This window comes from Rana temporaria, chromosome 4 (genome assembly GCF_905171775.1).
Source record: "Rana temporaria chromosome 4, aRanTem1.1, whole genome shotgun sequence".
NCBI lineage: Eukaryota > Metazoa > Chordata > Amphibia > Anura > Ranidae > Rana > Rana temporaria.
Genome location: NC_053492.1, coordinates 109,403,634 through 109,430,976, shown reverse-complemented (window position 1 = coordinate 109,430,976; position 27,343 = coordinate 109,403,634). Strand labels below are relative to the sequence as shown.

At 43.7% G+C, this 27,343-nt stretch overlaps 1 protein-coding gene across 1 annotated transcript in view; it reads left to right on the top strand.

Annotated features, from left to right (window-relative positions):
• The first annotated feature begins 10,201 nt into the window (after positions 1-10,201).
• LOC120936420 (kyphoscoliosis peptidase-like) overlaps positions 10,202-27,343 on the top strand; it is a 222,743-nt gene continuing 205,601 nt past the window's right edge. Inside the window, exons 1-6 of the mRNA XM_040348731.1 lie at positions 10,202-10,427; positions 13,346-13,378; positions 15,439-15,486; positions 19,554-19,643; positions 21,783-21,865; positions 26,845-26,953. Of these exons, the coding sequence (XP_040204665.1) occupies positions 10,331-10,427; positions 13,346-13,378; positions 15,439-15,486; positions 19,554-19,643; positions 21,783-21,865; positions 26,845-26,953 (460 nt within the window). The 5' untranslated portion in view covers positions 10,202-10,330. The remainder of the gene's footprint in view (positions 10,428-13,345; positions 13,379-15,438; positions 15,487-19,553; positions 19,644-21,782; positions 21,866-26,844; positions 26,954-27,343) is intronic.

Sequence of the window (27,343 nt, the reverse complement as noted above, 5' to 3'; positions counted from 1 at the left end):
AATCTTCCTCAGTGAAATTTGTGCCTGAATCTCCCTCAGGTATTTTTCCTCAACTGGTGACCGACTGACAGGTTGCCAACAGACAAACTCCCAATGTACGGTCACCTCGATCCGCAGTGGATTGTCCAGGCCCTATTGGATCACCTGCCTCTGGGCTCTCCTCAGACTGACTCCCCACCGAACAGCACAACTCGCTTGGGCTCTTCTCTCAAAGTTGGGGAACCCAGTAGATCACTGGGGTCCCACCATACCTTCAGTTGCTCCGGGCCAACATGGTCCCGGAACCAGGAACACCGCGTAGCACATGGGCCCCGGCCTGGTAGGCCATATCGCCCGGGCCCGTGATGTGCGCACACCCTAAAGGTGGGTATCGCACCCGGAACCAGCACCAGAAAACCGAACCCCAGAAAATGGCGTCCGCTCAAAAAGTACCCTCCCCCAGCATGCACCGCGAGGGAAAACCCCTCTTTATTGGCTGCTGGCAAGAGGCGCTTCAGGCTGAACTCCACTGCTGCCACCTGTCGCACAGAGGTAGGAAGGTACCACTGGAACGCAGAATGAACTGGCAGTGTAGCCCAGCTAGAGTAGAGGACTAATTTACATGAATTAGCTGGATGAGAGTAAACTAACTCTCTCATCCCCCTAAAATAAATTTATGATAGCACCTGGACTGAAAGTACATAGGCGCTACACAGTATATCCAAATAACATGCCCAAGCTTATCCTTAGTCCTGAGCGGTGCTTGAGAATTTGTTGGGGCCACAAAAGAGATTATATATATATATATATATATATATATATATATATATATATAATCCAAATAACACACCCAAGCTAATCTCTTCACCACACACAGCCACAAACGCAGTGGGCAGTAAGGCAGTGTATTAGTGCTCAGATGAACACACTTATGCCACGTACACACGATTGGACATTCCGACATCAAAACCATGGATTTTTTTCCGACGGTTGTTCGCTCAAACTTGTCTTGCATACACATGGTCACACAAATGTTGTCGGAAATTCCAAACGTCAAGAACGCAGTCACGTACAACACTACGACGACCCGAGAAAAATGACGTTCAATGATTCCGAGCATGCGTAGGATTTTTGTGCGTCAGAATTGCATACAGACAATTGGAATTTCCGACAAGAACTTATGTTGTCGAAAAATTTGAGAACCAACTCTCAAATAATTGTTGTTCTAAATTCCGACAGCAAATGTCTGATGGAGCCTATACACGGTCGGAATTTCCGCCAAAAAGCTCACATCGAACATTTGTTGTTGGAATTTCCGATCGTGTGTACGTGGCATTAGACTGAATTTTAATGGTTCAAAGAGTGTCAGGCAAAATGGTCGGCCTTCACGCATGTTCACTTAATCAAATCTGTCCCTCTTTGAAAAAAGTTTGGACACCCCTGCCTTAGACCATTCAGAGTAATAATAATTAACCACTACTCTCTCAATTTTGTCTTTTAGCCAGTTTTCTAGCCATTTACAAATTGATCTATCCAAGCCCGTAGACTTTACCTTACACATGAGCCGTGTGTGGGTAACTGTGTCAAACACTTTTGCAAAATACAGGTATACCACGTCCACCGATGCCCCTCTGTCCAAGGTTTTACTTACCTCTTCATAAAAAGAAATCAGGTTTGTCTGACAACTTCTGTCTTTCATGAATCCATGCTGTCTGTTGCTTAAAATATTTTTTTCCGGCAAGAATTTGTCTATGTGGTCTTTTAGTAAACTCTCCAGTATCTTCCCAACTATAGAAGTTAAACAAACAGGTCTACAGTTACTTGGCCCTCCCTTCTAGATTGTAAATTCTAACGAGGAGGGCCCTCTGATTCCTCCTGTATTGAAACTGTACTGTCTGCCCTCATGTTGTAAAGCGCTGCACAAACTGTTGGTGCTATATAAATCCGGTATAATAATAATAGTCATAAATAGGGTTGCCACCTTTTCTTCAAGTCAAACCCAAACAATTTTTTGTATACATATATTTTGCTAAATAAATAAAATTTCTAATCATATGAAGTTAATAAAAAGAGTCCCCCTTTATAGGGTTGAGCGAACCCGAACTGTAAAGTTCGGGTTCGGTACGGACTTTGTTTTTTTTTGGACCCGAACCCGGACATTTTTCTGAAAGTTCGGGTCCGGTGTTTGGCAATGTAATGGTGCGCTGCAGGGAAGCCAATCACCATTTGTTTTACGTGTTTTACCTAGAAGCCATCACAGCCATGCCTACTATTGGCATGGCTGTGATTGGCCAGTGCAGCATGTGACCCAGCCTGTGAACCAGCCTCTATATAATCTAGAGGCACATAGCACAGCTCGTTACTCTGCTTTAGCTAGGGTAGAGAAAGGCTGCTGCTGATCTGAGGGAGAGATTTAGATAGGACTATCCTGCTTCAGAAATCTACACCAGCACTGTTTCTTTCTGTGAGATACTCTGCATTAGATAGTTTAGGGCACGGTTCCTGCTGATCTAAGGGAGAGAATTATATAGGAGTCAGTCCTGGTTCACAAATCAAATTGCAGCTGCACTGCATATGTTCCTGTGAGATACTCTGCAAATTGCAGCAGCAGTGCATTTATTTCTGTGAGATACTCTGCATTAGATAGTTTAGGGCAAGGTTCCTGCTGATCTGAGGGAGAGAATTATTTATGAGTCAGTCCTGGTTCACAAATCAAATTGCAGCTGCACTGCATCTGTTCCTGTGAGATACTCTGCACATTGCAGCAGCAGTGCATTTATTTCTGTGAGATACTCTGCATTAGATAGTTTATGGCAAGGTTCCTGCTGATCTGAGGGAGAGAATTATATAGGAGTCAGTCCTGGTTCACAAATCAAATTGCAGCTGCACTGCATCTGTTCCTGTGAGATACTCTGCAAATTGCAGCAGCAGTGCATTTCTTTCTGTGAGATACACTGCATTAGATAGTTTAGGGCAAGGTTCCTGCTGATCTGAGGGAGAGAATTATTTATGAGTCAGTCCTGGTTCACAAATCAAATTGCAGCTGCACTGCATCTGTTCCTGTGAGATACTCTGCACATTGCAGCAGCAGTGCATTTCTTTCTGTGAGATACTCTGCATTAGATAGTTTAGGGCAAGGTTCCTGCTGATCTGAGGGAGAGAATTATATAGAAGTCAGTCCTGGTTCAAAAATCAAATTGCAGCTGCACTGCATCTGTTCCTGTGAGATACTCTGCAAATTGCAGCAGCAGTGCATTTCTTTCTGTGAGATACTCTGCATTAGATAGTTTAGGGCAAGGTTCCTGCGGATCTGAGGGAGAGATTTAGATAGGACTATCGTGCTTCAAGAATTTTCTACACCGGCACATAGCCTGAGCTTTCCCTTTATGCCTTGGAGGTGCTGGCCTTCCCTGCAGCCAGTGTATTATCTGAACGTGTATTTAGCACGGCAGGGGGCGTTATCACAGACAAGCGCAGCCGCCTGTCCAGAGACAATGTGGACAAGCTCACGTTCATTAAAATGAACCAGGCATGGATCCCACCAGACTTGCCCGTACCTTGTGCAGAATAGACACCGTGCCGGCCTTACCCAGCCATTCTTGTTTTTCTGATCTTTCTAGGGTTGCCACCTCATCCATTTAAAAGTGTATTAATTACACAGGTTCTCTGGCTGATTAAGGTGCTGCTAATTAAACTCACTTGGTGCCTTATCGACATTAAATTAGCCCCAGGACGTGTGTAATTACTATGTGTTCGGGTTTAAAGGGATGAGGTGGCAACCCTAGATCTTTCTCACTCTTTTGGGGTGTACCCTAATTAAAAAAATAAATCAATTAAAAACCAAAACCTACACCGCCACATCCACCGTCACCTCAACCTCCTACTCCATATGGACCTCGTCCTCTTAGGTCAAGATTTTTTTTTTTATGTTATTTTAAGTTATTTCCCTATCCACATTTATTTTCAGAGTACTTGCCATGCTCTTACCGACATTTTGCTGCCATTTGCAGCCCTCTAGCCCTTTCCCTTAGTGTTTTAGAGACATTTTTGTACTGAAAAGTTCGGGTCCCTATTGACTTCAATGGGGTTCGGGTTCGGGGTCAAGTTCGGGTCAAGTTCGGGTCCCGAACCCGGACTTTTTTCCGAAGTTCGGCCGAACCCGAACATCCAGGTGTCCGCTCAACTCTACCCCTTTACATCAGAGTCCACAGAGTTCCCCTTCACTGTACATTTTACATCTAAGCTTGCAGAGTTCCCTTTCAACTGTAAGGGGGGACTCTGCAGACTCTGATATAAGGGAGAACTCTTGGGACTCTAACATAAGGTATGCTCTGGGAACCCTGATTTAAGGGGGAACACTGAGAACTCTGTTGTAAGGCGGAACACTGTGAAAGGGAACTCTGATGTAAGGGGTGCTCTGAGAACCCCGACTTACCTTAGTGTACTCACTACAAGAGAGAGGCAAGAGAGAGAAGTGGGTAGACTTCAGTCACAGACATGCATGGATGGTGAGCTCTCTCGCCCCTTGGCAGTCAGCATCTCTCATCCAGATATATCTGAGGTGGCTGGACTTAAATGGACTCAAATTTCCAGGTCCCCTTTTTGTTTTCTCTTCTGAAGCACAGCCCTGGGGATTGGAGTGTGGGCAGACAAAGAGGGGTAGGGGTGGGGCGAAGAGGTGCAGATTGAGCCCTCTCTCCTCTCCCGTCTGTGTGTGTGTTTAGGGGGGATTGTTAGTGCTGGCTTTAGGCAGCATGAAAGAGAGTGTAACAGACATTCTCAGCTTAGACAACTGCAGTCAGCAACCCTGCTGGGAAGCCATAGTCTAGTCTGAATAATGTGTCCGGGTTTCAGGCAGTCTGAACCCCCGGACGCATGATTCCAAACCAGAACTGTCCAGGTGAACCCCGGACAGGTGGCAATCCTAGTCATAAAACATAAATTGGATTTTTAAATGCCAATATTTGAGAACACCAATCATGAATGTTAAAGATTACCACTATACAGAGATGTATGTGTTCATCTTATAGCTATCCAAGTTTGCTGGGGAGAGAGGTTTGGATTTCTTTTCCAGTGGATCAGAGATCCAACCAAGCGCTTTGTCACCTCCTCAAGTTGGGTCGCTGGATTTCTGGTATACTGAACCAGTTGCACAACATCTGAATAGCTACTGTTACCTCCTTATTGGTCTGCAGTGTATCTATGGAAGATTTCAGGATCTAGGAACCGGACCCCCCTCAGTCTTGTTGGGAGACTATAAAAATATCCTGTGCCCATACTGACCGCTGTAGTGGTCAATAGCTTCGGTAAGCAGACTACAATACCTCATCACTTGGGTGTTTGGTTTTGGTGCATAGATTGTTTGGATTATTTTGGATGTCACATCTTGAATATTGCATTGGCGATTCACATTGGATTTTTTTTCACTCTTTGGATTTCCCATATCATTCACCATTATATGTGTATGGACTGCACTTATTCACATGCTTTTTTATTTATTATGAACTTTTGTTTTTTTGTACTATTGGAAATTTTGCATTATTATATATACATATTGTTTGTGTTTTTTATATATATACCTTAGTTCACAGCGTAGGTATCAGTATCAATCACTATCAGTTGTTGCGCTGTACCTATTTCCCTTTCACTTGTTCTTTAATTTGTATCTACAATTTTTGGTACTTGGCAGCATTTACACTTTTATTGTTTCTGCGCAGTGTTTTTTTCTGTTAGAAATCGAATTTCTTTGAAAAAGTTTTTCCCGTTCATCTTATAGTACCTATGTTATATCCCTCTACCTCATGCTTATCTCTTTTCTAATGGAACATTTACAGAGTAATTAAGCTTGTGATAGAACAGATATTGTGCTGTGCTGCCATCAAGTGGCGAGAGTCATGCTTGTCAAACTAGTCTGCTCTTTAGAGTTTTGAACATCTTCCTTCTCATCCCCATTATATGAGAGGGGGGATTTGTAGTTTAGCTGGGAAGGAAGATAACATTGTTTGTGATTTTAGTTTAATTACCAGAAACATAAACCAAACCAAAACAAACAGTCCTAGCTTGAGCAAGGCCTGCCTGAATTTGCCTGCACTTATAAAAAATTCTAACCTCTAGCCCCTACCTATGTAGAGGGTGCTACACTTGGATGGGTAAATGAATATATGGGATGCCCAGTGGATTTTAGAACAAACAATCGGTTGATTGTAAAACAATCAATTGGGAACTATGTACACTCTCTGTACATATCACTACTCCAGACTCCTCCTGCACAACTTGCTTGCAGACTATTGCTCTCTCTTCCTCATGCACAACTCTTGACTCCCAGGAGCAGCTAGCACAAGTTTAGGCCTGACACTGGTTCAGCCTGGCATCAGCAATTGCCCTTTGCCTGCAGGGGCCTCAGGCCCCTATAGTTTAGTATAAAAAGGTATAAAGTCTTTAGTGCTAGCTGTCCTACAGTTGGACTACTGCTCCCAGTTAGCCCTCTTCGGGCCCTGCCAGCCCTCCTGGCTGCAGCTGCCCAACTCCACTGCCCTTGACATCACAGTCCTCACTGCTGGCTCTGCACCCAGACTGCACACGTCCAGTCCTCTCAGGCGTGCCTCCACAGTCCTTCCGACTGTGCATGTCACTCAACAGCCCTTCTGGCTGCGACCGGTGGTTCCCTCCCGAAGACTTGCCTGGCAGTACTAGTTCCTGCTGTCCTCTTTTGCTCCTCCTGTGTCTCCTGTCCAGAACCTTCACGCTTTCTGGAAGGGTTATGTCCTGCATCCAAGCCCCAATCCAAAGGTCTAGTACTCCATCTCCAGTTCTTTCGCCTGACAAATCCCCCCCAGCCGGGCTGACCCTGGGTATTTAATGAGACCTGCCCCCTGCCAATCTGGATTGGGGATTGGTCAGGCCTCCCTTGAACATCCCAAGCAGCTCCACCTCTTCTCTCTTCTTAGTACCTTCCAGAAAGCTTTAGAAAGAAGAGAGAGGTCTTAGTGATGCTGCTTGTGAGTCACCAGCTGCTGCTCTGAGCCACTAGCAGCCCACACAAACCAAAACAAACATGCCTGACTGACAGCCAGGCCTACCTAAATTTACCTACTCCTACACAAAAAACGAATCTAGTATCTACCTGCGTAGAGGGTGCTACATAAGAAAAAATATGTAGCAGAACCAAGGACAGAAATACAAATCCTGGATAGATAGGTGCTAGGATGTAGAAGATAGTTCAGTCTCCTGCTTGACAGGAGACTGATAGGTAAAACATATCAGTTTTGTCTGCTTAACAGAAAGCTTCAATTGTTTAGTGAAGGTATCCTGTGTGACTCACAGTGCTGCTGTTTTTGTGATTGGCTCCTCTATATCCAGGCAGCATTGGAAGGCTCTGGAGGAACAGCAGTGACCCATGCAGATCAGCATCATGAATAGGAATGTCTTCCCAGCCAATTACAGGGAGTGGTGCCCCTGAACATGCTGGGTGCTGGTATGTATATTTAGTGAGCACATAGGAACTGCGAGAGGAGAGGTCCAGTAAGCATACCTCCCAACTTTTCAACTTCAGAATGAGGGACAAATGAGCATACCCCCCAAACGAAGTTGTTGAGCGGGGGGGGGGGGGGGCCGTGGATCAAAGTTGTTGAGCGGGGGGGTCCACGGCGGATCACAGATCAAAGTTGTTGAGCGGGGGGGGCATCAAAGTTGTTGAGCGGGGGGGCCACGGAGAGCGGGAGGGGGGGTTCTGCGGATCAAAGTTGTTGAGCGGGGGGAGGGGGCATGGTGCCTTTCTCCAGCACGGGCTACCATGTTGCCTCAGGTGAGTGACCTGAGGGCCTGAACAGTGAATGCTGAAATCCAGGGTTCTCCTAAGAGCTGACTGAGGGAAGATGTCCAAGGATTCTGTCTGGCATCATAGAGGAAGGTGACCTGCAACCAGGGCCTTGTGATTACAGACCCTCTAAAGGAATCTTAGGTACTGGTGTTGCTGAATCCCCCACTGGGTTCTAGAAGTCAGCTGTTGGGTGTAGGCTAAAGGGGACGCCAGCTGGTGTATTGAAGAGCAAGGTTCACCTAAGTCCTTCTAATAGCAAGAAGTTTGGTTCCATTTTTTAGTCTGCTAAACAGTTCTACTGAGAAAGATGTCCTCAATTGTGAATAGTTCAATTGGAGTATCCCACTATACCCCTTTCTCCTATCCAAGTTCCTAAACTAAAATAAAAGAACAAAAAAAATATGTTTCCTTTACAACTCCTTTAAGGGATGCATCACTGCTACCTCCTGATGCCTGTTTTCTTGTTTTGTTTTTGCTGAATGTCAATATTGCATTGCAGAATGTGGTATAGGCCCCATTCACTTACACGTGAGAGTGTAACGACAGTACCATCTGCCAGACTCTCCCTGTAGCGTTATGTAGCACTACCCCCGAAGGAGCTGCTGGTTTAGATGTTCCATACGCTCGTTTTAGCGGTTCTCCTTGAAGAGTTGTCCACAAAAAAGTCTGCACCAAACACAAAGTCTCTTTCAAGGTTTTAATTGAACAAAGTTCTCCAACAGAGGGGTAGAGTGATGGGAAAAGATTTAGGTACTTTTGCTTTGCGGATCACGGATACAACTTAGAGCCAGAGAATTAATTCAGTTCCATACAGGATTCCAGCAACCACCAGACAGGCCTACTTTCACTGGCCTAGCAACTGGTGCGAAGCTCGTCAAAGTCTCTGCCACAGATTTGATAAGTGTTGTCAGGCCGTCCCACAAACTTCTGCCACAAGATCGTGTAACCACTCGCACACTTTGTATAGTTCCAATAAAGTACACAACTCACGGTGCCAAGAATCTTTCAGTCAGGCTGGCAGCACAGTGAGGTAAATTTGCCAGGAATACGTCCTTTAATTGAATTAGTAGGCCCCAGCAACTCCTGGGCCTACTCTCAGTTGCGAGGCCTTGGACCAGCCGGCCCCGAGGCTATAAAAACAGCTCACACATGCCTGATGCCAGGAGGGCCATCAGGTCAGGATCAGAAGACCCCGCCAAAACAGCGTCTGTCCCTAAAGTACCCCTCCCCAGAATCCACAGTGGGTTGACCACGGCCCCTGAATTGTTTCTGGGAAAGAGATACCCAATGCATCCAGCCTGCTGCCTTTCCAACCTTGACCCGTGGTAACAGCGAAAACCCACCGTCAAGGGGAAAATTGTGCAACCCAGCTGAACTGAAACAGAACCAATAATTTAGCATAATCCTTCTGAGCTAAACTACAGCTCAGGAAACTAGAATTTAACACATAACGCCTACTCAATGGGAGCATGGCGCTACAGTTACATTTACCATTACATATGTGCGTACAAGAATGGCACCAAGTCAACCTGTAGGTGAGTGGTCTTAAGGGGGGTTAGTATAATGCAGATCAACTGACTGCTTTTACCACCACTTGGCCGTCTGTGTGAAAGGAGCCTTATTTATGATTATATGTATGACAGTTGCATATTTTCCCACCTGTTTGGTAGAACCATTGTACCCAGGAAAGGAAGTGAGAGAGGGCCACTCACCCTGCATATGGTGGGCTTTTGCCATGCATTCGCTCATCTATGCTCGGGACCAGGCAGGAGCCGTGATCATGTGAGAATCAAACATTAAGGCAGTTCCCTGGCTTACAGATGAACCGTATCACTGTGTACAGTAATATAGTTCAAAGTTCCTCTGAAAAGTGCTGTCCTGTGTCACTACACACCTTAGCTTAATGTATGTTTCAATAAGGAGGGACAATGCTGAGCCTGTGCCATCTCCACCAGTCCAGCATACATCTGCCACCTCACTCCTAGTGACAGAATGTGGTCCCGTCGTGCACACAGGGTGGACCTCATGCGTGCACTTGTTAATTCCTTTTTTCTCACCATGCAGCTAGGCTAAAAGCGCCTCATTAACACAGGTTCCATCTCGATTGCTACAGGAGACTGACCTATGGGAGGGAGCCAGAACACAGAACCCCTTACTAATGGTGGACCCTTCGCCAATGTCAGGCACCACACTTCACGGCTGGCTGCAATGTAACTTGTGCTAGTTCAAGTTTCATTATAAACAAATACACAATTCCATGGAGCCCGTAATCTCCAAGGGCTTAGTGTCGTAATATTTGCTTAGCTTGACATGCATGCCATTGTAAATGTATGACTGTAGATTCACACACTATAATTCAACATAATAGTACAGTAGTGCATAGCCTTTGTAAAGGTAGGTTGTAATGTTTGTGGTATCGATACTTTATAGCAGGATTTTAATTTCCTGATTGCTTAGATACAAGCTGTTGGTACTGGCACACACAAATAACTACAAAGTAGAACACACATTCAGCTCTACCTGTCATACACTATGGCACTGCACCATCGTCTCTCTCTGCGGCAGAAGATATTACTGGGAATCCTGTGCTTTCCACTGCTGCCCATCTATCTGTGTGTGTATTGCCTATGTAAGTAGACTCTTCTTTCAACTAACTACTGGAATTAGGTTATTATTTTTAAAATAACAGGTTATGGAACCCAGTCATTAGAAACATATGTAGGCTACCACTGGTGACCAACCTCTTTTTCTGAAAATGCTGGCTGCCGTGCTGATGCGCTGGGGTTAGTACTTTCTGAATTCCTAATCAGGAGCAAGTTTATACATAAGGACGTTTCAGTTTTCTCTGACTTTTATTTGACGGATGCTTGTTCTGGGTCTGCTTTGGAAGTATTATGCCGCGTACACACGATAATTTTTCGGCATGAAAAAAATGAAGTTTTTAAAAAATTTCAATTTAAATGATCGTGTGTGGGCTTCACATCATTTTTCATGCTGCATTTTTTAACGTCGTTTTAAACAATGTCGTTTTTCGGGTTGTAAAAAATGATCGTGTGTGGGCTAAAACGATGTTAAAAACCTGCGCCTGCTCAGAGGCAAGTTATGAGACGGGAGCGCTCGTTCTGGTAAAACTACCGTTTATAATGGAGTAAGCACATTCATCACGCTGTAACAGACAAAAAAGCGCAAAATGTCTTTTACTAACACGGAATCACCTAAAGCAGCCCAAAGGCGAATGGAACTTCCCCTTTATAGTGCCAATGTACGTGTTGTACGTCACCGCGCTTTGCTAGATCATTTTTTAAAAACGATGGTGTGTGGGCAATATATATATATATATATATATATATATATATATCCTGGGGCCCTTTACTACGATCATACCCAACAGGCCCTTTCACATGTTCTGCAGTGAGCTCCCTTCCTACTATACTGGGGCCCCCCAGAGTGGCAGAAAACAGGACATATATGTCACCAGCACACCAAGAAAATATAAGGGTCCAAAGTAGTGGGAGAACTCTCAGGGTTGCAAAGGTGGTCTTGCCACCGGGATGTGATCCAGGCGATGCTCCCAGTCATATCTAATAAACACAGTATTTATTAGCATCAAGAGTACAACCACATATAAATAATCAACCGTATCTTCAGCAGCCATGTGGGCTCTATGCCTATAAAGTGTGGGCTTTGATCAATAAAATCTCTGATATTTAACACTAGGATTTGTCTAGGAGCATCACCCGGATTGCATTCCGATCAGCATGTCAGAGAAGGCTCCACTGCTGCTAAGCAACCTGCAGGGAGCTAAACTGTCTACAACCAATAGAGATGGGCTCGGGTGTGTTTGAAATCCCACATGCCCGATCCTGCCAGGAAGCCGACACTCCATAGTGCTAATCACAGCCAGTGAGACATTTCCTGATCTGTGCAGCTGCAGACTGGGAAATGTCTCGCTGCCTGTGATTAGTGCTGTGCAGTGTGGGCTTCCTGGCAGGCTTTGGCATGTGGAATTTTGAACATGCCCAGACCATCTCTAACAACAAATTGTGCTGGCCCTCCTGTACATCAGCCCCATAAAGTAACCAGCTCTGGGTGCTGCCGCCGCTGCCATGGAGACAGAGACCAGCACTGTGAATAGCCAGGACAGGACAGCAACTCTGGTTGTTTCAGCACTGGTCCCCCCTGGGAGGATTCCCCCATCCACCTATAATGTATAGATGGGGGAATTGGATAATTTTTTTTTTTTGTTATTCAACCCAATAGTTGAATGAAAAAAAGTGATCAATGTATGGGCTGCCTAAGAGCTAAGACCAGCCATAGACAGTTTAAATCTCAGCTGGTTCAGCAGGAACTGGCTTTGATTTGAACCATTAATGAGCAGATTGTTTTATGATTATCACTAGTGGTTGCTATAGCCACTAGTGATATCACTGTTTGTTGGGAGAATACAATTGCTGGGCAGGAGGGATATTCCTCTGTTAGCACTGTCTGTGTTGATGGGGGAAATGATGCAAGTTTCTTTCCTGCAATCCGTGAATGCAGGAAAGAAATTTGCACTGTATATTACCTGCCTAACTGAAAGTGAAAGTAAATTGTGAATGTTTTGAAAGAACAGGAGAGGAGGAGGGAGACAGATGGGGGAGAGAAGGGATGGAGATAAGGCAGTTCAGTGATTACAGTATACTGCAGTCTGCAGTGCACACACTTACCCACTGTCCAGGCTAGAATCTCAGGCATCATTCACATACAGCCAGGAATGCTGCTGATTTTCATATTTCCCGCCCACACATCCCCTCTCTTCAGAAACAGCACGCCGGGATAGTGTGGGTGGGACTGGAAGGAGGAGGAGGAGCTGTATTCCTCCCTGCTCGTATATGAGGAGAGTGAGGGGGGGTGGCTGGACTCGCTGGGCTGTGAAAGAGTGTCATAGACTGACACTCGGCTCAGCTTGCAGTCACCACTATCGGAATTTACAGGCTGGTTCCCTGTCCTAAGGACAGGAGAAATCAGTCTGTTTTTTTTTGAAGGCCCCCCCCCACAGTGCTCGTGGAGTCCTTCCTGCAACTCGCTCTTCTCCGTGCCAATGAGGATGCTGGATCGGGCGGCTGTGGTTGTGTAAGCGCTCGCATTATGCCGTGTTTTAGCGAGCAGAGGGATGGGAGAGGACTGACTGGGGACACTCTCCCTCTCAGGAGAGACTGTGTTACTCCAGTGACGGCCTGAGCAAGATACAAAAAAAAAGCACATCATAATGTTGGGGGGGGGGGGGGTCAGGGCCCCCTCCTATTGACACCATTGGTCCCAGGATCCAGAAATGTTCTCACCCTGGAGCCATTTCTTCCCTCGATCTTCTGTCCCCGACAGCGGAATCTCAACAGTGGGCAACCGGCTGTGACATTACTGGCAAATTCCCAGCTATGGCCTTAGGTGAGGGTCTTTTAGCTGTGAAAAAATACATTATTATTATTAATATTATTATTATTATTTCTGACCTGCACTTATTTTGTTGCTTCTGTTGTTTTACTAGTTTTACATTTTCTTTACCTACAGGCTACAAAAATGTAGAAAGAAAAAGGACAGTAGGTGAGTGCTAGTCTATTGCAATTTTTTTTTCAAAGCACTAACTATTCTCTTCATATTCCATTGCTGCCCTTCGCATCCTTCTACACTGTTGATGGTTTTTATGATGCCCAGCATCCATTGGTGCCCCTTCATGGACACCCCCCCTAGGGGTACATCATCACTCAGCCTTTACTAATAACATAATGTTGCATTAAATGGCACTTACACAACACTTTGGGGTCTTTTTATGAAAAAATTGCTGTATAAATGTCATAACATTCACACAGTATTACCACGTAATATGTCTCATGTTTATATTCTATGGTCATGTCGTAATCTAGTGGCCATTATGCAGTATTTACTTGATTGAGGTATTTCTATAAAATACCACAATGTGGCTACTAGATGGAGCTGACGATCATAGGAAATAAACATATTATAGGGATTATTCGCAAGAACTGTGCAAATATATATATATTTTTAATAGAGCTTTTGTTAAGAGCTGTTCTTTGCAGGATAAAGGGCACATCATTGATACTGGAGGAGAAAAGGAAGAGCCTAGTGTGGATGAGTAGGGACAGTCTGGAGTTGGCCAAGTGGTTAGACATCTTTCCAACCTCTTTCAGATAGTCCAATTCAGTAAGTTCTGTGGAACATCATAGGGTCAGTCTTAGGTGTCATTCCCTAAGGAGGCATAGTAATGTAAAACAATTCTGTCCACAATTGTTTTGTTTCATCGAGCTGATGTTCCCCATAAATGTTTACTGTACAAAGTAAGGTCAGTTGGCATGGACCATAGGGTGAGTACATGGATTGAAAACTGGCTACAAGGACAAGTTCAAAAGGTAGTGATAAATGGGGAATACTCTGAATGGTCAGGGGTGGAAAGTGGGGTCCCCCAGGGTTCTGTCCTGGCACCAATCCTATTTAATTTATTCATAAACGATCTAGAGGATGGAATATACAGCTCAATCTCAGTATTTGCGGACGATACTAAGCTAAGAAGGGCAATAACTTCTCCGCAGGATGTGGAAACCTTGCAAGAAGATCTGAACATTTAAAAGGGGATTACCTCAAGAGATAAAGCGATAATTCTCGCACTCTACAAGACTCTGGTCTGGCCGCACCTGGAGTATGCTGTCCAGTTCTGGGCACCAGTCCTCAGGAAGAATGTGCTGGAAATGGAGCGAGTACAGAGAAGGGCAACAAAATGAATAAAGGGACTGGAGGGCCTTAGGAAAGGTTGCGAGCACTGAACTGATTCTCTCTGGAGAAGAGACGCTTGAGAGGAGATATGATTTCAATTCACAAATACCGTACTGGTGACCCCACAATAGGGATAAAACTTAGACACTTGGCCAGTCATTGAAATTAGAAGAAAATAGTTTTAACCTTAAACTGCATAGAGGGTTCTTTACTGTAAGGCCTCGTACACACGGCCGAGGAACTCGACATGCCAAACACGTCGAGTTCCTCGGCGAGTTCAGCCCTGAAGCCGCCGAGGAGCTCGGCGGGCCGAGTTCTCCCATAGAACAACGAGAAAATAGAGAACATGTTCTCTATTTTCTCGACGAGTTCCTCGGCGGCTCCATCGGGCCGAAAGTGTACACACGACAGAGTTTCTCGGCAGAATCCGGCTCTGACCGAGTTTCTCGCTGAATTCTGCCGAGAAACTCTGTCGTGTGTACGAGGCCTGAGAGCGACCAGGATGTGGAATTCCCTTCCACAGGCAGTGGTTTCAGCGGAGAGCATCAGTAGTTTCAAGAAACTATTAGCTATACTCACCTGAATGACCACAACATACAGTGATATACAATGTATTATGGACATATAATCACACACATAGGTTGGACTTGATGGACTTGTGTATTTCTCAACCTCACCTACTATGTAACTATGTAACTATGTCTAAAAAAAAAAAAAAAGATTAAACACTCACATATACTCCAAAAATTACAATATACCTAGAAATAACTTCTTCTATTAAAGTGCCTTGTTTAAACAGATTGCCAATCTTGCTGCAAATTCCCTAGAAACAAGATTTGTGTAGCTATTTGACATTCCTAAGATGTGTCTTTCAGATCCAATTGCAGTCAAGCCAAACTCTAGCAAACTTTCCAATACCACAGGTAAGAGGAATTATATCTCCTGTGGCATTTTGTGTGTTGTGTTTGTGTATTATTCCTAAACTGGAAGAAACTATTGATTAGATTTAGGCTCCATTCACACTTGTCAACTCGTCGTTCCCCACGTTTACCAATGATAACCACTCTCATATGCACAACTTAAAGTTGCAGTGACTTCAAAGTAGTTCATACACTACTTTGGTCTCACTTTCATGCAACTTGAGGGCCATAGACTTCAATTTTAACCCTCGGGAGTTGTTCAACAGTTGTCCATTATCACTGGTTATCACTGGTCAAAGCCAAAGTCTTTTCCAAGTTGCACCAAATTCGGCGCAACTTTGGAGTCGTTCACGTGTGAATGGAGCCTAACTATTTTTTTTAAGGGAAACTATTGGCTTTGGGTCAATATTGTTATATTCATGGCATTTTATATGTGTTACATGTTCTCATTTACATAGCATTTCCTGAAAAAATATTTAAAAATAGCATTTTATTCTATTCTGGACCCTCCAGCAAGGAAAAATTCTACTAAGTTCTCTGTTTATGCGGGGGTTGGGCAGCTGTCTGTACTGTGCTGGCAGATCTTTATTAGTTGAAACTAGATTGAACACTGTCTGTCCTAACAAAGTATTTTATGCATATTGTATCCATAATATATTCTGTATATGTATATATATTTATATACAGTATATCCTACAGTAGGTTGGTAAGCCACCAATTGCAATCTACCCCTCGACTGTGGGCAGCCGGCATGTAGATTGCAAACACGGCCCTGCTTTGCTGGTTCTTTCCCTAACCTCATCTTTACTGCAGAGCAGAGAGCAAGAGGCACCACAGTACTGGATGGAGGGCAGGAGCGGGAGCTGCTTCAGTTAACCTTTCAAGTTTACCAGTAGATACTTGGTTGATAGGACCCTGAGCATTCCAAGCAACCAATCACCATCTTGTTAATGTGAAAAGTTAAAGCGGGGGTTCCGCGGGTATTCGTTTTTTTTTTTTACATGCTTCTGGCGCTCTCACCTTGGTTAATCTGCTACTCATGTGTCCTAATATTAGAGCCGCCAGCATTGTCATTCTGCCGCAAAAGATCTTTTATAAAAATCTTAGATGGACGTTTCCATCTTGCTTGTGGGCACTCTGAAGCCCACAAGCAAATCCTTCCGGGATACGGTGAATGCTGATGTCCCAGCATTCACCCCTCTATCCTACGCATGTGCAGTGTTGACGGCGAGCGGCACCGTCAACACTACACAGTTGCCATCACAACAGCCGGCGTCCTGAGAAGTTCACACCCCGTTGTGACGACATACACTGCATCTTTTCTATCAGTCAGAGCTCAGAACGTGTACCGAGCAGCTGATAGAAAAGGTAAGTGTGTTCCCTTACTTAAAATGGCAAATTAGTATCCGCCCTCATCACATGACCCGCTTGCCGAGTCACGTGACCCGCAAGATAACGTGGGATTACAGTATAGATCGTCTCCTGGGAGTCTCAACACATCACTCCCAGGAGACATTGCGAACAGCCGGGGAAATAGAACAACACGCCCACTCCCATGGGGAATAAACCAGGAAGCCAGATTGAATGAAGGATTATACAGGTAAACATTGCCTTACTGAAAAAAAAAACAGATGGATTGCACATATATTTATGCTGCTGCTATCAGTCAGACAAACTTCATATTTAGGGTGAACCTCCGCTTTAACTCTGGCAGCTCCAGCTCCCACCCTCCATTCTGTACTGTGCTGCCTCTTGCTCTCTGCTATGCTGTCCACCTGTGTAAGGTAGAGAAGTACTACCTACAACTTTGTTGTGTGTGTTTTTGTGTGGGGGGATGATGTAAAGGTAGCAAAGGACAGAGGACACTGCTTTGGGAGTGAAAGGGGGGGTGCACAGAACACTACTGTGGGGGAGAGGGGGCAGGGGACGCTGCTATGGTGGGCAGAGAACACTACAGTGGGTAGGTTGGGGTCTAATGTCAAGGGAAACACTACTTTGGGGGGAGCAGCAGAGGACACTGCTTTGGGGGGGGGCAGAGGAGACTAAAGTGGGGGGGGTGAGGTGATGTGAAGAGGGGCAGAGGACACTACAGGGTGGAGGCAGAGGACACAACCATTTTGGGGGGCAGAGGACACTACTGCAAAGTGGTAATACACTTTAGATTTATATTTTTAACTGATGTCTTGTATCTTTTTTTTTTTTTCTTTTTTTACAAAATATTGTTTATGCATTCTTTGTTTTCGCATAAACATTTAATATATAACAAAGGATTGTCAACAAAGTAATAATTATCTCCTTTCAGGCTTGCCCTGTCTAATTGAAACCTCAGATGCAGGAATCCAATAGGAATTCAATCACTGTTCTGATGTGTACATGTGCAAACAACATTATTACAAAGTAGCAAACGAGGCAGGGGAAACAAATGAACAGAAGCCTAAAGCTCCACCTGCTGGCTGGATTAAATATTTAAATACAATATTTACAGTTTCTAAAACAAATAATATTTTTCATTCTTATTCTTTAGTCCATATTATATGGAAAGAAAAAAAAACTATACATTCCCAAAAACCTGACAGAGGTTCTAACCACTAGGCTTGACATTCACTTGTCAAAATGTACATTAATCTTCTATTTTTCCACAGTTAGGCCTAGACTGAGCCTAGATTCACACTGACTGCAGGAATAAAATTGTACGAGTTCAGCAGAACTTGCGCGCGCACCCGTTGCGTCACTGGGAACACAGAGCTCCACGTCCTGTCAGGGAGAGAGGAGACCGATCTGTGTCCCTTGTACATAGGGACACAGATCAGTCACCTCCCCCAGTCACCCCCCTCCCCCTACAGTTAGAACACACCCAGGATACACATTTAACCCCTTCCCCGCCCCCTAGTGGTTAACTTCTTCCCTGCCAGTCACATTTATACAGTAATCAATGCATATTTATAGCACTGTTCACTGTATAAATGTGAATGGTCCCAAAAATGTGTCAAAAGTGTCCGATGTGTCCGCTATAATGTCGCAGTCCCGGAAAAAAACGCAGATCACCGCCATTCCTAGTAAAAAAAAAATCATTATGTCCCCTATTTTGTAGGCAATATAACTTTTGCGCAAACCAGGTTATTGCAATTTTTTTTTTTACCTAAATTGAAGAATTAAATATATATTTTAAAAAAAATGGGATATTTATTATAGCAAAAAGTAAAAAAATATTGTTTTTTTTTTCAAAATTGATGCTCTTTTTTTTGTTTATAGCCCAGAAAATCAAATACCACCAAAAGAAAGCTCTAGTTGTGGGGGGAAAAAATACGTAAATTTTGTTTGGGAGCTACGTCGCACGACCGCACAATTATCAGTTAAAGCGACGCAGTGCCGGAAGCTAAAATCTTGTCTGGGCAGAAAGGGGGTGTATGTGCACAGTAGGCAAGTGGTTAAAAAAAAAAAATATAGGTTTAGGTGCTACAATATATAAAATGACACGCTTGATTAAAAAGCATGTGCATAGATGTCAATGGACCCTGTGAGCGAAAAATTAAAACAGAACCGTTGTGCACAACTACAAAGCAATGGTATGCTTCTGTCCCACCAGCTATCTCTGTAGCCTTGGCCTGACAACTGTACTACTGCATAAGGCTAGGTTCAGATCTATGCATGTGCAGTGGATGTGTTTTTGGGGCACAATTGTCGGTGCATTTTTTTAATGCGTGTTTTTGATGCATTTTGTGTTTTTTGGTAAGTGTTAATGTTGCTAGGAGAAGGTGTCTGTTGTCATGCAGGAAAAGGCAGTGAAAATGCACCAAAACTTTATGTATATGTGTTTTATTATGCATTTTTCATGCAATTCCATTGAAGTCTATGGAGCCATAAATGTACCATTCACCCTTTCAAAAAAATGCATTGCAGGAAACTGCATAGATGTGAACAGGATTCATAGGACATAAGGTTAAATGGATTGTAGTGCTTTCCGTGGATCTGCAAAAGCACTTAAAAAACGCATAGATGTGAACCTAGGTTAAGTCATTGTACAGAATTAATCACCATCTGTACCATTCATGGTGTTTTCTTCTATTTAGTTTATGTAATAGATGAGAACTCTGAGAACTCTGAACATCAGCAAGCAAAGCAAAGCAAGAAGAACCCAGGATCTAAAGTTGTAATATTCAGTAAGATAATTGCTTCATTTTTTTCCCGTCTAATTGTCAACACGTTAATAGTTATGTCCTTCAGGCATGCCCTGTCTTAATAAAACGTCAGATGCAGCCATCCAACACAGATTCAGTCACTGTTCTGATGTGTAGACTTCAGCTTGAGCTATTGCGTTCTGCAAACAACATTATTACAAAGTAGCAAAAGAGGCAGGGGAAACTTATAAAACAAAGCCTAAAGCTGCACCTGCTGGCTGGATAGAATATTTAACCACAGTATTTAATATTTACAGTTTTTTTTTTGTTTTTCATTCTTACTTTTAATAAAGAAAGAAGGAAGGAAAATGAAAAACCACTATACATTCTCAGAAAACAGTAAAACCTGACAGAGGTTCTAACCATACGCCTCACAATTGAAAAAAAAAATATAACAATTTGGCTTGACATTCATTTTACATTGATGTTAATTGAGTTATTATATAGTTATAGTTATTATATAAAATGTACACTAATCTTCTATTTTTCCACATTCAGGCCCAAACTAAAAGTTGAAATGCAAATGCAGTGTATGTTGAACATATAACAGACTTAAATTGGCCATACACTGATTGAGCCTATGCAGCACAGATGGAGGAATCCCCTGCTGTGTCTATTGTATTTTGACAGCGAGCCCCACCGGCTGTCAGTATACACCAATGCATCTCTATGGAAAAACGGATGTAAATGGATGATCATCCATTTACATCAGCTTACATTCGCATCCATCAACATCCGTTTTTTAAACTAGTCAACGCTTCATTTTATTTCCATAAAAAAAAACAGATCACATAAAAAATGGATGTAAACAGACAAATGATCAGTTTTCCATCCATTTATGGATTGGTAGTGGATGTAAAAAAAACTGATCAGAAACTGATGAGCAGCTGATGAAAAACTGATGAAAATGTCATTATTTTTTTATTTGAAAAGACATTACTAAACTGATGAAATGACCGGCCGCATGTGTGAATGGGGCCTTATGCCGCATACACATGGTCGTTTTTCGGCATTAAAAAAAATTTCGTTTTTAAAAACGTAATTTAAAACGATCGTGTGTGGGCTTCACATCGTTTTTCGGCTTCTGAAAAATGACAAAAAAAAAATTTGAACATGCTGCATTTTTTAACGTTGTTTTTTAAAATGTCGTTTTTCGTGTTGTAAAAAATGATCGTGTTTGCGCAAAAACAACGTTTTAAACCCGCGCATGCCCAGAAGCGAGTTAGGAGACAGGAGCGCTCGTTCTGGTAAAACTACCATTCATAATGGAGTAAGCACATTCATCACGCTGTAATAGACAAAAAAGCGCAAATCGTCTTTTCCTAACAAGGAATCAGCTAAAAGCAGCCCAAAGGCGAATAGAACTTCCCCTTCAGAGTGCCGTCGTACGTGTTGTACATCACCGCGCTTTGTTCATAATTTTTCAAAAACGATGGTGTGTGGGCAACATCGTTTTTAATGATGAAGTTGGAAAAACGTTGTTTTTTGGACATGCTGAAAAAACGAAAAAAAAATTCATGACGAAAAACGACCGTGTGTACGCGGCATCACTCTTGGGGCCCTTTCACACGGACATGTCCGTGTACAGAGTCCGCTTTGCTCAGCAGGGATTGCTCCGTTGATTTCCCGCCGAGCAGGCAGATGACAGGTCTGTCTCTGCACACTGTGCAGGGACCGACCTGTCAGAGCGCCGCTCTTCCCTATGGGGGGATCGGATGAAGACGGACCGTAGAGTCCGCTTTCATCCGATCCGCCAGACGGATGGAAAATAGGGTTTCCATCCGTCAGACTTTAGCGGATTGGAGCGAGTCAGAGCGGGTCGGATGTCAGCGGACATGTCACCGCTGACATCTGTTGCTCCATAGACCTGTATGGAGCGTCCATTCAGGTCCACCTAAAAAAACTGATGGTCCGCCCGTGTGAAAGGGGCCTTGGGCTTTAAATACCAAAGCATCATAGGATGTGAACTGATTCTATTGATCAAGGGGGTCAGAAAAGGAAAACTTCAAAGCAAATTGGACAGTTGGAAAATATATATTTATGTTGTACACCCCACTTAGTATAATCATGATTTTAAAAATGAAATGTTAGTTACACTAATATGCCCCTGTTGAAACACAGAATATCCTTGGGACCGATCAAGCTTAAAATCTATGGAAATAGATTTGAAGAAATTTGAAAATCTGGATTCCTATGCCTCAAAGGTAACATATCCATTCCAGTTACATCCTCAAGCTCTACCATGCATATGCAGGGCTGCCAGTGCCAATAGGAGGTGCAGGCAGACCTCACATACCTGGCCTGAGCCCCATCCTGTCAGCAGTGGGGCCCGTGCCCATAAGTAAAAATGTATGTTCAGTCAATGATGTCATATGGGTCTAACTGGCTGGAAGAGAGTAATATATATGGTAACAGGAGCTGAGAGAGAGGATTAAGGCCAGTCGCCAATATGTACGCCAACCTGTATAGCAATCACTGAGCGTTAGGCTAGGCTGCAAATGAGCAATATTGCGGTACTATGTGTGGGATCACTGAGAGGTAAAGTTTATAGGGGATAGGTATGGAAATGTCTCCATAGACAGGCAGCACTTAAAGCGGAGGAGAGCATGCCCAACACACCTTGTGACTAGCCAGTAAGTGCGTGTATGCTGATAGCCCAGTTACAAATTGTACAGTGGAGCAATGGTAGTGAGCACCTAGCGATATAAGATGTCATTCCTGATCCCCCAGGAGGCAATTGGTTTATCCCTGGATTAGCCTGGTTTTAGTATCCATAATTTATACTATCCCGTTATATTTTTTGCATTTAGGAATGCATCTAGCTCTTTTTTAAACAATTTACTAAGCTGGCCAGAACCAGTTCTTGAGCGAGTGTATATATTGAATGCCAAGTTCACTATATGGACCACTTATGTATTTATACACAGTGATCAGATCACCCCTCCCCCCTTTTCGCAAGAGAAAAAAAATTCTGTTTATCTAATCTTTCCTCATAGCTGAGGTCTGGGGTATTTTTCTATGTTTGGAAACTTATGCTATTATTAAGTCTATGATCTACCAGAACACCCAGATCCTTCTCCACCATTGCCCCCCCCCCCCAATTATTCTCCTCCTAGTATGTATGATGTGTACATGTTTTTAATCCCCCAGTGCATATCTTTATATGTATCAACATGGAAAGTGGACATTATTGCACTGAATAACTTTGCGTCATCTGCAAACACTGGAATAGTACTTTTAATCCCAAACTCTGTGGTAGGAATTACATTTGCTGTGCCATTTCTCTGACGTTAATTGCTCTTGTTAATGTGTTGCACACAGTTTTGGCTCTGACAGTGACTCGTGTGCCAACTTCAGGTAGTTCTAATTTGCTCCACTTCTACATTGGAGAGCAACACCTGCTCCAAATAAAATAAAAAAAACAGACGTAGACAAATACAGACATACAAAAGTGGAGCTAATTAACACCAACGTTTAAAAAGTGGCGTATCGTGTGCCAACATCAAGTGCAAGTTCTAGACAGCTACGTGAATTTGGCGTACGCTGCACCACTTTTAGAACGCATTAGAGCCACTTTTGCCAAATCTGTCTGCGCCACTTTTAATTCCAGGGTATATCATTTATAAATGGATTAAAAAGTAAGGGTTCCAACAGTGAACTTTGGGGTACACCACTAATAACCTAACTAATAGACCATTCAGAGTAAGAATCGTTAATCACTACTTTCTGAACTCATTAACTCATTTAACCAGTTTTCTATCCATTTACAAACTGAATTTTTTAAGCCTGTACTTTACCTTACAGGTGAGAAAGTCCATTATGACTGAAAAAAGTTAACTTCTGCTTTACACACTCATCTTTTATGGAGATACAAGAAATTCAGTCTGATTTAAGAGAATGTATGGTGTTGCGGATTGTCTTTCACATATTAGCCATGTGTGGAGAACACCATTACAAAGTCTAAAAGCTGGATACACACTATACAATTTTCTTTAATTTTTTTCATTTAGATTTACCAAAACCATATAATATGAGGTCAAACTTAGACACTAAGGGACAGATCCACAGAGATCTGCACCAGCGCAGCGTATCAGAGATACGCTACGCCGCTGTACCTTACCTGGCTTTAGTTCGAATTCTTAAAGATTTCACGCCGTAAGTTACGGCGGCATAGTCTATCTCTGGCGGCGTAACGGCGCGTAATTCAAATCGGCGATTAGGGGGCGTGTTTCATTTAAATGAAGCGCGTCCCCGCGCCGAATGAACTGCGCATGCGCCATCCCTAAATTTCCCGCCGTGCATTGCTCTAAATGACGTCGCAAGGACATCATTTTTTTTAACATAGACGTGAATTACATCCATCCCGATTCACGGACGACTTACGTAAGAAAAAAAAAATTCAAATGAAACGCAGGAAGGACGGCCATACTTAACATGGCAAGTCTAACTATACGCCGCAAAACAGCAGCTTTAACTATACGCCGGAAAAAGCAGACTAGAGATGACGTAAGAGAATGCGACGGCCGCGCGTACGTTCGTGGATCGTCGGAAATAGCTCATTTGCATACTTGACGCGGAAAACGATGAGAACTCCACCCAGCGGACGCCGAAGTATTGCATCTAAGATCCGAAGGCGTACAAAGCCATACGCCTGTCAGATCTAACCCAGATGCCGTTGTATCTTGGTTTGAGGATTCAAACCAAAGATACGACGCAGGAAATTTGAAAGTACGCCGGCGTATCAGTCGATACGCCGGCGTACTCTCTATGTGGATCTGCCCCTTTCAATTTGTATGCAATCAGGCAAACCCTTGTACTACATAGTTGAAGGTAAATCTAAAGAAAATCGAACAACAAAAGTTGTATAGTGTGTATCCAGCTTAAATATACTAGCCACAACCACACTTTGTCCAAGTTTTGCTTACTTCAGCTAAGAGCTGATACAATTGAGATAGTTGATCATTTTAGATCTGTATTTTTCCTTATTTATTTACATAAGGATCTAGCAACCGTCTTAAAGTGGATGTAAACCCAAAATGTTTTATTTATTTTTTGATGTCACATTGTACAGCAGGGCTCAAAATTTCAAGTCCTGAGCTACTAGCCAGACCTCAAGAGTTACTCGCCACCAGTTGCCCCACCTAATTCATACACTGCCCTGCGCCTAATTGCACCCGTAAACACGCCCTCGTAGATTATCTCATGGAATGACAATGTTTTATGCAGAATCAAGTTACAAAATGAAATATTACCAACAACAACTTTAACAAAATGGGACAGGGCACTGGGGGCAGACCAGAGGGACAGGGCACTAGGGGCAGACCAGAGGGACAGGGCACTGGGGGCAGACCAGAGGGACAGGGCACTGGGGGCAGACCAGAGGGACGGGGCACTGGGGGCAGACCAGAGGGATGGGGCACTGGGGGCAGACCAGAGGGACGGGGCACTGGGGGCAGACCAGAGGGACGGGGCACTGGGGGCAGACCAGAGGGACGGGGCACTAGAACTGGGTCTCTTCCCCATTCTCTTGCTGTCTCCTCTGCAACTCCCATCCATCCTCTCTCTCTCTCCCATTCATCTCATCAGGAGCCTGTGTGTGCGGCTCCACGCTTGCATGTCCCCACTTCCCCCTTTTATTCAGGCTGGCAGAGAGGAGAGGAGCTGCAGCACAGCGGGATGGAGTACAATCCAGCGCTGAGATCCACACAACTGCACAGCCATTGACACCATAGCACAGCGCACATTGAGACCAGTCTGTTCAGTGCTCAGGCTAAACTTACATAGAGCACAAGGAGAAGAAAACTGCACAAACTAGAAGGCTGCCGCTCTCATGTCAGGGCAACTTTTAGTGAGCGCTGCACCGGAGTGGTAATTTTTGAAATCCTCCACCTCACTCATTACTTTCTGCTCTCCAGCTACATTGGTCGGGGCCCGGGGGAGGGGGGCAGGCTCAGAGAGGTCATGCTGTTAGGTCCCATGGCTTAATGAGAATTGTAAGGAGAGCACCTGTGTACTGCTCTGCCTGTGCGCGGCTCAACAGACTACTTTTCCCGAGCATGCACCTTTCCTCTTCGGCCAATCTCATCTGGAATCTAAGTGTAGGCACAGATTGGAGGGAGATTGGTCGTGCAGCCCTGTCATCACTCGCCCCCAGCTTAAATACACTCGCCAAATGCTAGTAGGCGAGTGGAAATTTTGAGGGCTGTTGTACAGTATAAGATTTCCTATCATCTGTGCCCAGTCTTGCCACACAGAGTTAATCCAGCTCTGAGCAATCCTCTTTTATTGTTCAGTGAAATAAAACAGACTTACAGAGAAAAACCTTAGTCCGTTCCGCCCCCTTGCTTTGAGTGACAGGTTATTTACATATCTCATGCACTAGACAGGCATTATTTTTTAATTCCCACCCCCACTCCTTTTCTGAAGTCATGTGGTTACTCTTCTGGATTTTGACTGGATGTTAGTGATCATAGCAGAATTCAGTGTAAGAAATACACATAAAAAATGCACGTTGACAAGGGGAGTGTAGAGGAGGGCGGAGAGTCTACTGACATCACGACTTCACCCACAGAGATCCAGACAACAGATCCACCCACAGAATCTGCAGTTTTTCAGGTCCCATAACAGACAGAGGGGAGACATTTGACAAGTGAGGACACATGCAGGAGGCATCTATATCCTTATAGATCAACACTATGGCAGTAGTTTAGAAAGGATGAGAGTGGGTTTACATCCACTTTAAGTGTATGGGGAAACATTGGGCACCACAAGTAGTGGGGGTGCTTAATGTTTTATAGTGGGACATTAGTGAAGTGGGTGGTAAACTGCATGGGAGGACATGGGGGGGGGGGGGGTGTTGGGTAGGCCAGTGTTTCTCAACTCCAGTCCTCAAGGCGCACCAACAGGTCATGTTTTCAGGATTTCCCTCAGATGAAATGGCTGTGGTAATTACTAAGGCAGTGAAACTAATTAAATCCCCTGTGCAAAATAATGGAGAGCCTGAAAACATAACCTGTTGGGGCGCCTTGAGGACTGGAGTTGAGAAACACTGGGGTAGGCTATAATGGTGGTCTTGTGCATATACTGTACGTAATAAATAGATTGTTAAAAGATATTGTTAAACAATTTCTGGCAATAATGTGAAAAATGTGAGTAAAGCTTACCTAAACTTTCTTTGCATTAGCTGGAACCCAGAGGATCCCTTGAACAACATACCCAACAACTTCTATATAATGCTTCCACAGACCTGGAGAAAACGCGAGCCATTTGGATGTGGATATGTCATCACATAGGTACCTACAATTTCTGCTGGTCTTGTTGTATAATAAAAGTAACATTTTACAAAAGTTATTGATGACTAAAGGCTGAGATCTAGGCAGTAGTTTAAAAATTAAACAAGTTGTATAACCCTCCCAGTTCTTACCTTGGAGCTTAAAGTGTTACTAAACCCAGGACCTGCATTCACTATATCTGGTCTCCCACAGTACATAGAACATGGAAATGCAATTATTTTAGTAACTATAAACTAAACAAAACAAATAAGTTGCGCTAACATATGTGAATATAAATTGACAATTGAATTAAAAATAGTGGGCCAGATCCACAAAAGAGATACTCCGACTTAAGTGCTGTTCAGTCTGTGTGTAACTTTGGAAACGATCCTCAAAAGGCTTTTTCCAAAG